This window comes from Scyliorhinus canicula, chromosome 20, assembly GCF_902713615.1.
Source record: "Scyliorhinus canicula chromosome 20, sScyCan1.1, whole genome shotgun sequence".
NCBI lineage: Eukaryota > Metazoa > Chordata > Chondrichthyes > Carcharhiniformes > Scyliorhinidae > Scyliorhinus > Scyliorhinus canicula.
The window spans coordinates 80,960,613-80,976,153 of record NC_052165.1 but is presented as its reverse complement, the minus strand read 5'-3'; the positions used below and the strand labels follow the sequence as shown (position 1 = coordinate 80,976,153).

General features: G+C 42.4%; 1 protein-coding gene across 10 annotated transcripts in view; it reads right to left on the bottom strand.

Annotated features, from left to right (window-relative positions):
* Nucleotides 1-15,541, bottom strand: part of cnot4b (CCR4-NOT transcription complex, subunit 4b) — a 116,394-nt gene that overhangs the window by 45,297 nt on the left and 55,556 nt on the right. For all 10 annotated transcript variants that reach the window (XM_038781021.1, XM_038781027.1, XM_038781019.1 and 7 more), the window contains one exon: nucleotides 12,968-13,465. In XM_038781021.1, coding sequence (XP_038636949.1) covers nucleotides 12,968-13,465 — 498 coding nt within the window. The remainder of the gene's footprint in view (nucleotides 1-12,967; nucleotides 13,466-15,541) is intronic.

Here is a 15,541-nt window from a genome sequence, read left to right as displayed (position 1 = left end):
TTCTGTACCTATCTTACCACCTCACCTCTGATCCCTTGTGACTTCAACTTTTGTATCAGTCTGCCATGCGGCACCTTGTCAAAGGCAAGGTGCCTCACTAAATGTCTAGATTTCACACCCTTTATAATGGATTCTAAAATTTAATCTACTACTTCTGTCACGCTAATAGGTCTGCAGTCCCCTCTTCCTCCTTTCATAAATAGTGCGGTTTTCCAGTCTGCCAGAACCTTTCCAAAATCTATAGAATTTTGGGTGACAACCACCAATACATCCACTACCTCTCTAGCCACGTTCATCAACACTGGGATGAAGCTCATCTGGTGCAGGGGATGTATCAACCTTCACTCCAGTTAATTTTTCAAGTGCTATCTCTTTACCAATACTAATTTCTTTTAGTTCCCCATTTTCACAAGTCCCTTGGTTGCCTAGTATTTCTAGGAGGTTTTCTACATCCTCGTCTGTGAAGACAGACGCAGAGTAACTGCTTAGTTTCTCCACATGTTTGCAACGATACATTCTCCTGTGTCCATCTGTAATAGGCCTCCATTTGTCAGAGCTCATCTTTTCCTTTTCACATATCAAAAGAAGCTTTTACAGTTTGCCTTTATGTTCCTCGTTAGTTTGTATTTATATTTTCTCTTCCCTTTCTTAAACCTCTTTTGCTGGCTTTGAAATTGTACCTGGCCCTTGACTGACATCCTTTTAAGCCACGTTGTTTAATTTAGTGCAATCTTTAACTACTTTCATTAACCAGCATTGGTTTACATTTCCCTTTGGGTGTTTGTGTCTTAAAGCAATGTATATCTATTGCTGACCATGTTTTATTTCTTTAAATACTCGTTATTACCTGCCTACTGTCAAATCTTTCAGTCTAATTGCCCAATCCACCATAGTCAACTTGCCGCCCAATCCACCACAGCCAACATGCCTTTAATACCGTCAGAATTTATTTTCGGCTGATTTCAGACCCTAGTTTCAGAATGAACTATATCACTTTCAAAATTAATTCAAAATTCTCACATATTATGGTCGCTTTTTCCCAAAAGCTCCTTAATAGCAATTTTATTAATTAGCTTTTTTCCATTACACAACACCAAATGTAAAATATCTGATTCCTCCTCAACATTCTGCACCAGAAATCCATCTTGTAGACATTTCAGGAATGCCTCCTCCACAGCATTAGTGCTGCTGCGGTTAATCTCGTGTTTGCAAATTGAAATTATCCATTATTACTGCATTAGCCATATTAAATATACTTCTAATTTCCTGATTTATACCATGTCCAACATTGCCACGACAGTTTGGTGACTGATAAACAATCCCCGCCAATGTTCATTGCCCCTTGCTGTTTCTTTGCTGCACCCAAACTGATCCCACACCTTGATCCTGAAATCAAAGATGCTCTCTAACTGATCTTGTCCCTGAAGAGTCAGAATCACAGTACTGTTACAACACAGGTGAATGGCATGTGGCTCATTGTGTCTCCGCTGGCGCTCCAAACAAGTGCGATTCCCCCGCCTTTTCCCCTACCCTGCACACCGTTTCTACTCAAGTAGTAATCTAATACTAATAGATTAACCGCAGTAATCTAATACTCTCATGAATGTCTCGATTGAACCCACCTCTACCACACTTACAAGAGGTGCATTTCAGACCCGAACCTCTTGTTGTGTTTGAAGGTTTGTTCTCACATCAGCTTCTTTTGCAAATCACTTTATTCTGCCTATTATGTTTTATGCAGCACTGCTTTTAACTGCCTTTCGAAATCCAAATACAGAACATCTACTGGTTCTTATCTATCAGACTAGTTGCATCCTCAAAAATGTTAATTAATTTGTCAAACAGGATTTCCCTTTTGTAAAACTGCTCTGGCTTGTTCTAACCATATCATGATTTTCTAAGTGCAATGTTAAGACTTAATTAATAATAAATTGCAACATTTTCCCAATGACGGATGCCAGGCTAACTGGCCTGTGGTTCACGGTTTTCTCTCCCTCCTTTCCTGAAAAGCAGTGACACATCAGCAAACTTCCAATCTGATGGGACCATTGACAATAGATTAAAAATCTGAATACCGTTTGTTTTTTTTAAAAACACTCCTCATAATACAAAACATGAAGACACATTGAGTGGTTGTACACAGGAAGCTTTATGAAGCTGGGCTATGAGGGTTTAAGAATTAAAAATTTTAAGTAATAAGTAATTTCACCTGTAGCTCTCCATCTTCTGTTCCCAACTCATTTTTTGAGAGCACAGCTGAGTCAAAACAGGTTGAAAGTTATCACCCATCTTTGCCAAACCCTGGTTCAGACTTTCAATGTCAATGTTGAGGGCGAGAATACAAGGCCAGGGATGTACTTCTGAGGCTATATAAGGATTTGGTCAGACACCATTTGGAGTATTGTGAGCAGCTTTGGGCTCCATATCTAAGGAAGGATGTGCTGTCCTTGGAACGGATCCAGAGGAGGTTCACAAGAATGATCCCGGGAATGAAAAGCCTGTCGTATTAGGAACGGCTGAGGACTCTGGGGTCTGTACCTGTTGGAGTTTAGAAGGATTGGGAGGGGGAGGGAGAAATCTTATTTAAGCTTACAGACACTGCGAGGCCTAGAGAGAGTGTACATGGAGAGGATGTTTCCACTTGTCTGAAAAACTAGAACCAGAGGACACAATCTCAGACTAAAGGGACGAACCTTTAAAACAGAGATGAGGAGGAATGTCTTCAGCCAGAGGGTGGTGAATCTGTGGAACTCCTCCCCCTGAAGGCTGTGGAGGTCAAATCACTGAGTGTCTTTAAGATGGAGATAGATAGGTTCTTGATTAGTAAGGGGAGCAGGGGTTGAGGAGAAAGCAGGTGAATGGGGATGAGAAAAATAGCAGCCAAGATTGAATGGCGGAGCAGATTCGATAGGTCGAGTGGCCTAATTCTGCTCCGTGTCTTATGGTCTGAACCTGCAACTTTAACGCCGAAGTGAAGAGAACTCATGGGCCTGCACAATAACTATTTACACATGAACAGAGGTCGACAATCAAGTGTTTGAAAATATAATAGTTTGTGAGCTTCGCGATTGTTAAAACATGAAACGCCATCTGAGGCAGTGAACAGCAACAGCAAAAATAAAACTGCACACACCAATGCTATTGTAGTGCTACTGAACAACCCAACAGCTTCTGCATAATTAGATAAATCACAAGGTGCATGTAAAATTGTGAATAAAAATCTAATTTTCTTACATCTGGTAAAAGGAAGCTCAAGACATTCATGCATTATTTGGGGGGGGGGTTGGGAAGGAGGCAGAGATATTTATGTGAGCCTGTACAAGATAAAAGAAAAGCACTCATTTCTTCAGGGGTTTACAGCATGCATCAATGCATGGACAGCCCATGACTCCATATGCAGTGCACAAATAATGATAAAATGCAAGTTATCAACACCTCTAACTACACTGGCAGAGCTCGGGAAGAGACAGAAATACCAAAATGTAACACTCAGACACAGGGATATAGCCAAGCCTCGAGACTAATTTACTTAAGTCCAAAACTAGGATCTTAAATCTTAAAGGGAACTTTGCAGATATGAAGGGCGAGTTGGCCAAGGTGACTTGGGAACTTGGGTTAAAAGGTAGGATGGTAAATAAGCAATAGAAATGCTTCAATACATAACTTATAATTAATATATACTCCCTTAAGGAAGAAAGCCCTGCGGGCAAAGTGGTCTAACTGTGGTTAACAAGTTAAAGATAGTAGAAAATAAGAGGTTTATAATGTTGCTGAACAGAATAGAATGTGGGACAGACTTGGCAGAGACATAAAAGGGAAGAGATTAACAAAAGCAAATGTGGGTGTCTTAGAGGCAGAGACAGGAGGAATTAAAATAGGGAATAAGAAAATGGCAGACACTACTTAGTTTTCTACATGGATAAAAATTACAAAAACCATTCTGAAACAGTGGGAACATAGAACATACAATGCAGAAGGAGGCACCGACCCACTTAAGCCCTCACTTCCACCCTATCCCCATAACCCCTCCTAACCTTTTTGGTCATTAAGGGGCAATTTGTCGTGGCCAATCCACCTAACCTGCACGCCTTTGGAAATCAAGGGTCCAGTAGTGAAAATGAGAACTTAAAAGAAATCACTATTAAAGATGTAGCCCTTGAGGAATTAATGCAACTAAAAACGAAAAATTAATCCAAAATACCCAGGACTTTATGGCCCAGCCTAACGTTTTTAAATAGGTGGCTATAGAAAAAGTGGATGCATCAATGTTAAACATTTAGGTTTCCCCGAGATTCTGGAATAGTCCCTATGGATTGGACAGTGGAAAACGTAACCTTGTTATTCATGAAAGGCGAGAGAAAACAGGGAATTATAGGCCAGCTTGTCCGGCATTAGCAGTAGGGAAAATGTTAATTTAATCTTTTATTTGTGATATTAACAGGGCTCTTCGAAAATCATATGATTAGGAAAAATTAAATTGATTGGGAAGAGAAATTGTGTTTGAAAATCTGTCAGAGCTTTCCGAGGGATAATAGGGTGGATAAGGAGGACCAAGAGTGTTTTGTTTTTGAATTTTCAAAAAGTGTCAAATCAAGGATCCACACAATAGTTTATTCCACAAAATTAGAGCTCTTGGGATGGAGGATAATATATCGGCTTGACTGAGGATAGTCCATAAAGCAGTAGGAATAAACACAACTTTTGGGAGGGGACCACAAGTATCAGTATTTGGGGGTCTCCATTTTACAATCTATATGAACGATAGAGCTAAGGGTAGTGAGAATAACGCATCAAAGTTTGCTCAAGAAACAATTTTCTGTGGGAAAGTCGGCTGACGATGACACAAAGAGGTTGCAAAAGAAGACAGGTCAAGAGAGAGTGGGCACGAATGTGGAAGATGGAATATAATATGGAGAGTGTAAAGCTATCTACTCTGGGAGGCAATGCAGAAAAACAGAATATTTTTTAAATGATGAGACTGGGAAATCTAAACAGAAAATGATGGCCAATTTCAGCAGATCTGACAGCATCTGTGCAGAGAGAATGGAGCTAACGTTTCGAGTCTGGATGATTCTTCATCAGAGCCATCCACGACTTTGTCGCTCAGTAGGTTTTAGATTCCAAAGGGTATATCGAGGGCTATGGAGATAGTGTGTGAACATGTATTGAGATAGAAAACTCTTTTTGAATGGCAGAGTCGGCCACAAAAAGGGGCAAATGGCTCTCCCCTGTTATTACTTAAATGTTTATTACACACTTTGTGTTCACAATGCATATTCGAACACATGACCCTTTCACAGAAATTGTGGTCGGTCCAAAACGGATTTCCTCACAACGCCTCCTACTAGAAATCAATAATTATCTCAATATTATCACTTGGATTTAGTTCGATAGCATGGCTTTCTCCATGAAAATAGTAAATATAGGAGATGTAGGGCACAATGTTTGGCCACTCATGGCCTGACTGCAGGACTGAAATTCTTCAATTACATCACTAACATCTTGCATGATTCGTCCAGACAGTTTGGGTAACTAAATGTCTCAAAATATTTTGATCTGGACAGCTTTAATAATAAAGGCTGGCCATCAGGCTTATTCAGCATATCAGGGCTGGCATGCTATGGGAAAAGCTGCACTCTCGCTAATATACTTGAATATCACACCAATACATTTTTTCCATGAGACCCATGACTCAAACAGATTGTACAGCAGATACATTCTCGGTGTTCTACAGCTGAAAAGTTATCTCTGAACACATCCGAATTTTAGATGGGCAAGCTGGACCAGTGTTGGTTTAATATCCCACTCCTGGCCTGCATAAAGAAACCATTTCTGTCACAGTTCTGCTTTCCGGATGTGTGAAAAGCCTTTCTTGAAAGTTTATGTTCAACAATACTTCTACCTCGACCGCTGCTTGAAGAACCTGAATGCCCTCCCCACATTTCAACCCTAATTTAACTTTGTTTCATACTGTTCACAAATACTTCAGAGGGTATTTTAAACTGTTATGCATTTAAGTATTGGACACAAAGTGAACAGGGCTCGGTTAAAGGCAAGGCATTCAATCCCTTGCTGCAATTTATCATGCAACCCCACCCACCCCACTTTTTCCATATACCCCAAATTATTTCAAGCCTGGTTTTGTGAGCATACCTATATTTATTTCTTGCATGAGCCCAAACCCTGGCTGAAAGTCTTGGTGGGAGATGTGGGATAGAGATACTCCGGAAACACAATTATCTATAATAAAAAGCATCCCAAAGCAAGCAAGCCCTGTGAATCTCGGAGAGAAACCAAGTGAGGCTTGATACCAAGTTACAAAACAGGCCCCAGCTTTCACTCCCTGTCTGTGCTCAATTCACAACTCTCCGTGCTCAATTCACAACTCTTCAAGGCTTTATAATTGCCCTCAGCACTCTGGCCAAGGGACAGAGCGTGTGTGTGCGTGGAAATTGTCTTTGGTTCCTCCTTCTGAGCATGACCCAGTAATAGCTGCATGAAAATGTGCTCATGTAAAAATCCAGTTTAGGACAAGAGAACAATCATGATTCAGACACGCTCCATAGTTAAAAGCCAGCTAACAGTCACTGAATCACGTGAGGTACCAGAGGCTGGTTGTGCCTGTGGAACAAAACCAGAGCAAGAACCAGTGCATTTGAGGAGGGCAGGGAAAAAGGGAAATACATCAACTGTTGCAACTTGTGCCCAGAATTGCCCGAGTGAGGGGCACAATTTTCCCTGCAATAAATCAAAAAAGCTTCTGGTCTGTACCTGAAATCTGGTGACCTGCTAGAGCACTGCTTTGGATCCCTATCACTGAAAGGCACAGCTTACAGGAGCTACAATACCACCACACTATTGTTTCTGACCATTTGTTTTTGCAAAGAGAAAATTAACAGCACAGAAGTCCAGCTACAGAGCCTATGTGCAGGAAGCAAAATGAGTGCCAGTGCTTTACGTTGGGTAAGTAGCAAAATCAAGTTCACACTAGGCCAGCAGCAGTCCAGAGCAGTTCACAGCACTTCACTCAAAGTACAGCACCAGACTAAATAGCTTTTGGTAGCCTTTTCATTCTTACACATACGCCTCAGGGACATTCTGCGCAACACCATGTGCCATGAAGACTGCCTGATGTGTGTGTGTGTTGTGTGTATGTGTACCCCCCCCCATTAATTTGAGAAACACACACATCATTGATCTCATCCACCCAAACACTGCTCCTTCAGTTATGATTAAAATGTTTTATGCTGCATCAATTCAAAGCAACCAGAAAGATTGAATACAAGCTAGGAATTTGATTTGCAATGGAAAAACAAAGGACCACTTCTGAGGTATTGAAAAAATTACAAGCCACATCAAAGGGCGATCAATAGCTCCCCTGGTAATATCAAGCTACAACTTCATCGCGTGCCCTTATTTGTTTGTGCAAAGGATCTTGTTAACATTTTGGACAAGAAGCAATTTCTAGATGTACACAGAATATAAAACTGCAGATCTGGAACAAAAGTGAAAATATTGGGAATGCACGGCACCCAAGAAGACAAAGGTGAAGCTAGTATTTTGAATGTTATCCTCCAACAGGAACTCGACTCTGATTAAGTGTTCTGACCCAAAACATTACTCCGTTTTTCTGCTCCACAGGCAAATTATCCCTGCCCCCTCCACCGTTTTCCTCTTCTATTGCGATCTCAGTTGTTATAAAAAAAGTATCTGGGCGGAACTTTAATCATTTAATCACCCCCTCTCCAAACAACTATTAGAACATAGAACAGTACAGCACAGAACAGGCCCTTCGGCCCTCAATGTTGTGCCGAGCCATGATCACCCTACTCAAACCCACGTATCCACCCTATACCCGTAACCCAACAACCCCCCCCCCCCCCCCCCTTAACCTTACTTTTATTAGGTCACTACGGGCAATTTAGCATGGCCAATCCACCTAACCCGCACATCTTTGGACTGTGGGAAGAAACCGGAGCACCCGGAGGAAACCCACGCACACAGGGGGAGGACGTGCAGACTCCACACAGACAGTGACCCAGCCGGGAATCGAACCTGGGACCCTGGAGCTGTGAAGCATTTATGCTAACCACCATGCTACCCTGCTGCCCCTATTGTTGAATGATTTCCTTATAGACTGGCTTATAAGATCCTTATACTTATCCTGTGTGAACGTTATGAAAATGGAAGCCTTTTCTGTATAGAAATTGTCTTCATATAATAAAGACTGACTTTGTGTTTTGGTCAGTAAAGTTTACTCTTTATTTGCACATGGTACAGTCAAGAACTATTGCTTAAGCTTTCAAAGGATGCCAGTTTTTATGGAATTTAATGAGACAGCAGGCCATTTGGCCCATCACACCTGCCTTTTAAAACAACTGCCGAGTTACCACTCTTTGCCCATAGCCCTGCCAATATTTCCCCCTTCACAGATTTATCCAATTTACTTGTGAAAGTTACGGCTGAACTTCCTTTAAGCACTAATTCAGGCAACACATTCTGGAAAATAACTCTTACTAATTGCGTCCCCCCTCCGCCCCCAACGAGGCCGTTGGTCCTTTTGTCACTTACCATAAGTCTGTGCTCCCTGGTCACCAAACGCTCGGTCACTGGGAGCAGTTCCATCTTACATACTATAACAAAATACTGCATTATTTTGAATACATCAATTAAATTTCTCTTAAACCTTTGCTTCTATGGAGAAAAATGCCAGGTTCTCTATTCTCTCGACATGACTGATGTCCTGCAGCTCCGATATCATTCCAGTAAATCACTTCTGCACTTTAGCCTTGATATTATCCCTGAACAGTAATATCCTGAATTTACCTGAATACTGTATACCAGCTGAGGTCGAACCAGTGATTTTTAAGGTTAAGGTTAAGTACAACTTTGTTCCTTCATAAAACAATTCATGGATGCTGCACATCTTTTTACCAGCCTTCTCAACTCACCCTAATACCTTCAACGGCTTATGTACATTTCCTTGTTCTCTAGCTTTCCGTGCCCCATTTAAAATTGGTACCATACCATTTTCTTCTGACTAAAACAACACTTCTTATGTGAGATCTCATCTGTCTGTGGCCATTTTATCAGTCTGTCAATGTCTTCCAGAAGCTGCTGCTTTCTACCCCAATGTTCACTAAATTGCAGTTTTCTGCAATGCTCGAAATGTGAAATTATGCTCTGCGCACCCAAATCCAGGTCATTAATACATCAGTAGTGGTGATCCGAATACCAACTCCTGGAAATGCCACTGCACACTTCCCTCCAGCCTGAAAAACTACTGCTCTTTGCCTCTTGTTCCACACATTCACTACCCCTTTGATCCCAGTGCTTTCAATCTGATCCACAGGATTGTTAATCGGGATCATCCCATTCCAAGAATGACCATAACTGATAAACACAGTGACAGAACTTACATTGATCTAACACCTTGAAGATAGAAAAATGTCCCAAGGGGCATCGGAGAGACTGCAGACAATTGGGCAATTCCCCAAAGATTAGGAAGTGGACATCAAAATCCTGGTTCAAGAGATGAACTTTGAGATGGAGCTGAAGGATGGGGGATTTAGGCAGTGATTTGACCAAAGGCAGGGTCGTTGATGGTGGGGCAAAGGGCAGGTGATGTACAAAACAATGAGCAACCGAGGGGAATTGGGGTGGGATGCAGGGACTGGACAGCAGGCAGAGCTAATGAAAGGTGAAACCATTGATGGATTTGAACACCAAAAGGAGTAGGATTTTAACCTGAAGGGGTTCAGGTCAAGCAGCAAGGATATGGGTGATGAGCAAGGTTTGGTGTGTAATGGATCATGCATATCAGAAAGGTTGTGCTGCTGCCAAGATTCTCAGCTGAAACAACAGTTAAGCTATTATTGCTGTAAGGATCAGGAATGGCAGGCAGGAGCTGGAACTATCAATTGGTAACAGGGGCTAGGAGATGTTGTTGAGCACTATAGTTGGTGCAGGGACCATTCAGAGGGGCTGGTTTAGCTCACACAGCTAAATCACTGGCTTTTCAAGCAGGCCAGCAGCACGGTTCGATTCCCGTACCAGCCTCCCCGGACAGGCGCCGGAATGTGGCGACTAGGGGCTTTTCACAGTAACTTCATTGAAGCCTACTCGTGACAATAAGCGATTTTCATTTTTTTTCATTTTCAGAGTGGAGCAACATAGAGAAGAAATGGGCGGGGGTCCTAATCACTACCAAATGTTGTCTGCTGGAATGTCTGTGCACACAAACACACAGAGTGAATACAGGGATCAGGCTCAGCTCTGATCTCTCAATGCTCAACAACAATCAACCCACCTTGACAACATTTTGAAAGGGCCAGACCTTTATGGAATGACATTGCAAGAAAGACAATCAGAAAATCAAGGGAGAAAATGGTTGTTTTAAAAAGAACACTTCCCCAATTGGTATCTTTTGTTCATTAATAAGGGAACAAAGCCGTTCAATTTTGCTTATTGAAAGTATGATGACTTGCCCGCAGTTTTGTTTTCCAAGATTCAAAAGTCATGAGGCAGGGTTGCTGATTACACTGTGGTAATTTGTACGTAGTCCAAAAGAGAAGATTGTGAAAAGCAAGTAAAGCTGGGCAGTAACGTCTTGACACTAACTTCAGTGAGGAGTCAGCTCAGGTTGCATTAAAGGACAGACATGTGTGGAATTTTAAATGACAGATTTAAAAATTGAGTTTCTGCTGGATAAGTATAACAGACAAAAGACCAAGACGTACGCTGTTCCTTAAAAGAAATCAAAAGGCTCGAAGGCTGAAAACTGCAAAATTCTGACTGGCAGATAATCTTCCCACAAAGTGCAAGCTGTCACATTGTCTCTGGAAAAATGACAGTTCAAAACACACCAATAGACGTGTCAGCGCATACAGGGACAGCTGAAAGCGAGGAAATCATGCACAAAAGACAGATACTGCTGAAGGTGTCCCAGATAGCTGGATGCTTTGCCTTCACGGGCCACAGAGGACTGACGGCTTTTTTGGAGACCTCACAGACTGACCCAGGGACCGCAAACAAGTCACAAAATGGGCCTTCAAATCTGGACTGATTTTGGTACAGCTATTTGAATGGCAGACTCAAATGGGAATGCCCCTCTGCCTGCCACAGAATTAAAAAGTCTGCGTACAAGTGAGACATTATGGTTGGCCTCAGTGCCAGGAACACTGCGGAAATAAAACTAGGGTTTCACAGTGATTGCCATCCAGTGACTCTTGTTGATGACAGGTGGCATCAAAATGGGATTTGTCAAAGACATTGAGCATCCTACAGTCACTCACCCACCCAAGGTCATACAAAGCTCTGGCATCTGGAGCATTCTTAGTACTCAAGGAACCGTGACCATAAGAGCCAGCTCTCTCAGGCAGGAGGAAAAAAAAAAAAATCAGGCCAAAAAACAAATTCTCCAATCTCAGTCGTCCTGTCAGCAAAACTTAAAACACCATGGGGCCAAGGGACGTGATGGGATAAAGGAGGAAGAAAGCTGGAAGTAAATCACTGCAATCCGTAACAGATTCAGAATCTAACTGTCGAGTTGTCAGTTCCCTGCGGGGAGTAGAAGAAGTGACACCAAGCTTCACCACTGTATTAACTGTTTTCCAGAAAGAAATCCACCACTTCCATATTCCCAACCTGCCACATCTTGAAGACTTCTTCATGAGCACCATCAGTTACAGCCCACTGAAACCTCAAGGCATCGCTCATCTCTGAATCGGTAGCACCCCCTTGTGGACTCTCCAACAGCATCAGTTTGCTGAAACAATCACCGCAACTGTGGGGGCTCTCCCAGCCAGTCACTGTAACCTTGGTGTGCTTGGAGCAATCGGGATTACCACTGAGCTCATGCGGTTGATTAGGAGAAAATCCCAAACCTGCTTGGATAAATCTGAACAGCAGATGATGTTTGGAAATATGCACTGTGAATAGCTCAACAGAAAGGAGGGGGCTAAAGCACACCGTCTCTCCTTACAAAAAAGGGGAAGAACAGGAGCAAGAAAGATTACATGTCCCCCAAACATATCTAAATGCCAAACTGTCCTGTCAATAGTAACGTTTTATTGACTTCTTATAAAACTCATGTTATCGATGCACGCGTAGCAGTGTAAAAGAAGAGTTTGACTGATCACAACTGCTTTCTTGCATGTACATGAATAACAGTCCACTACTTTTCATTCTGCCAAACCTTGACACATTCAGAATCACAAGACAAAAAGCCAGGTTACTCTGCTACAACACAGTTTGCTTTGGGCTTTTTTCAAAATTAAACCTTCCCACTTTAAAGATGGCTGTAAGTATTCCAGAAAATATTAAATAGGCTGAAAGATATAGTTAATGCAATCTGTAAGAACATTTACACAACCAACAATCATCAACATGCACAGGATATTGGGGTTCATGGGTTACGTATAGTAGGGAGGGGGGAAAAAGTAAAATAGGTATGAGCTGACAACTTCCCACTTGGGTACAGGTCCACTGAGTTTAACCATTCTTCAAGTTCCACAGTTAATCATGCTTTACACGTGGGCAGACATATCAGGTGTCCATGGGGGCATCATAGTCAAGCTTTGTCCTCTCCTCACCAAGTAGTGATCAGCAATGAATTTTCCCCTCATTGCAGCCCTGGGGAAGGGAGGATGATTGTCACTTACTGTCAACTCTAAGCTTATAGTAGCCTGGAAATCCAATTCTGGAACATTTTTGTGCAACTCAGCTACTTACTGTGATTTGCAGCTGAGCTACTGCTGGAATTGGGAACTTTATCAACGAGGATGATGCAAGAAAGGTCACACATCCCCAATCCTCACACAAAATCCATCTTTAAGGTGCACATTCCTAACAATTCCTCCTTCCTCTCCACCCGAATCCAATAGAAGGTGCTTCTATACATACATTTGTAAAACAGTGGTTCACCAATTTGGTAAACTGCGAGATACATCCACCAATTGCCACCTACCTGATATAGGAATTCCACCAAGTCCTGTGCTGTGAGGTGGTATGTTTAAGTCCAAGAAATTACTGTTCGAGGTGGGCGTTGCTGTGTGGTTCAAGTGCATCATGCTATTGTGAGGATAGGCCATCCATGGGTACCGTGCCTGACCCGGAAAACTGAACGAGTTGTAGACAGCTCTGTGTTGAAAAGTTGGGAACCTCCGTGGTAATATGGAGTTGGGGAAAGAGTTGCCTATGGAGTTGGCTGTTGTGGCACCAGAAGGGGTCAAGAAGCCACCAATGCCTTTATTTGCAGTTTGCAGAGGGGTCTGTAGTGAGGTGGGGGAAGTGAGGCCCGTGTTGGCAGGCTGGTCCTGGACTGAGAGTTCTTTTTCTATCAGGTCTGCTAAGGCTTTCCTGGTGATGTCGAATGGATCGAAACCCAGGTCATCCTCTTGCTGTTTGGAGGAGCCAAACCCAAAAGCTGCTTGCCAATCTGTTGATGAGGATACTGGGATTGTTTCTGAAATTTATTGAAGGAAATAAGAGAAATGAGTAAAGGTTTCTGCAAGTACATGTATAAAACCAAGTCAAACACACACACACACACCAACAATATGTGAAGAGTGCCAACAACTCCCTGACCATTCCTTTCCAACATCAAAATGAATAATCAGAGAATGTCCTGGTGGAAACTTAAGCAGGAGAAGCAGTTTAAAAAGTGCTCCTTCAGCAGGTTCTGCAATAAATGTACATGCAAAGACTCTGATTACACACTAGAGAAATGCAGTCACGTAAACAGGAATCTTCTGGGATCAAATCCCACAAAGCATCTCCTTGAAACTACTGGAGTGTTTTCAGCGCTTTTCCTTTCCCTCCTGATTAGCACAATGGCCGCGAACAAGCAGGGGGATGGCTGACTGGCCAGCGGAAAATTAGATTTAAACTTCGCTCCACTGAGCTTTTGACATGAAACGTACAAGAGGGACCCACTGCTCCTCTCTTTCCTGCAATGATTCAAGGAAGCATACAAGCAGACTACTCACACTTCACAGCTGTGCTGGAGAACATTTCACATGTTGGCACTTGGGTAAACACATTTATCATGGAGTCAAAGTTGTCTGGAACATTGCATATCAAAAACTAATCGTCACATGGAAGCAACAGGCAGATCCACCATAACACAAACACCACAACGTGCCAAGCCTGTCACGGGCACAATGAACACACACACCACAGCAACTACATTTCTGCCAGTCCTTTAACTTCTAATCTCTTACTACTGGAAACTGCATGCAAGCAGACAACACCAAGGTCACACAACCCAGCATGTCAGCAGAAAGCCATCAGCTCAGGGTTGACGAGTCTGGGAAAGGTGTGGGGTTGAGGTCAAGGTCATTGCACACTAATTAGCTGAGGCAGTAACTGTTCCATCATCAGTGGTTTTTACCTCGAGTCCCAAAAAATCTTTACCATGGGCTACTCATTCAATAATATTGATGTTTTAATTTAATGATGTAATTTGTTTTAATTAGATCTTAAGAGTTACATTATTTGTTGCTTGTTCCCCAGGACCAGGAACGAATGCTCACCAGTAATCTGGTTACAGTGCAAAAAGATAGCACCCAGCGCTCAATTCATAGTGGATTTGATTAAAAGTTGTTTGAGATCTTTTGTGAAGAAGGTAGAGTCACTGCTTGGACCTGCAACAGACCAGGAACATGGGACAACAAAAAAAGACACTCTCTTCTAGGATTATTATGGCGAATCCAAAGCCACTTGAGGGCAGTAAATGTCTGAAAACCTCATTGCCAGCAGTCATAACTGACTTTCAAAGCCAGGGCAAGTATAGCCTGGCAGCCTAATGTAGATATGAGCTTAGGGTTTAAAAAAGCCAGAATCCTCATTCATATATGGAATGTAAGTAAATACGTAACCATGTTAAACCATCTACCCTATCCATTTTACATCATAAACCTTACTGACTTCACAACCAAGGCTTATTATGATTGTTTAACCAGTTATTAGTTTTCTACAATGCAACAATGATTGCAGTTCCCTTTGAGGATTGTGAAGTGCTTTGGGACATCTGGAGATCACAAAAGGTGCTCTATAAATACAACTCGTTCTCGCTCACCACTTGGAGATTGGTTCACGTGGTGGCATGGGATGGATTCCAGGAGCATAAGTATACAGTAAGAGGATGGTTACAATCAGAGTTTTGCTGCAGTTTACCTAAACACTGGCAAGAAAAAAGATACTCTCTGGGTCGGATGGGTTTCCAGGTGCAGGCACCAGACAGCTGGAGATGCTGAACAAGAGAAAGTATCTTGTATAGAAGTCCGAAAAATGTGAGAAATGTAGGAATGTGAAAAGCATAACATCACAATAATGGACACTTCCACCCAATGAATTCACTTAATTTCCCATTGAAATTCAACCGAAAGGTATGTTGCCTCCCGGGTGCCAGGGCCAGGGATGTCTCTGATCGTGTCTTCAGGATCCTGAAGGGGGAGGGTGAGCAGCCAGAAGTCGTGGTGCACATTGGTACCAACGATGTAGGTAGGAAAAAGGGTGTGGAGGTAATAAACAAGTTTAG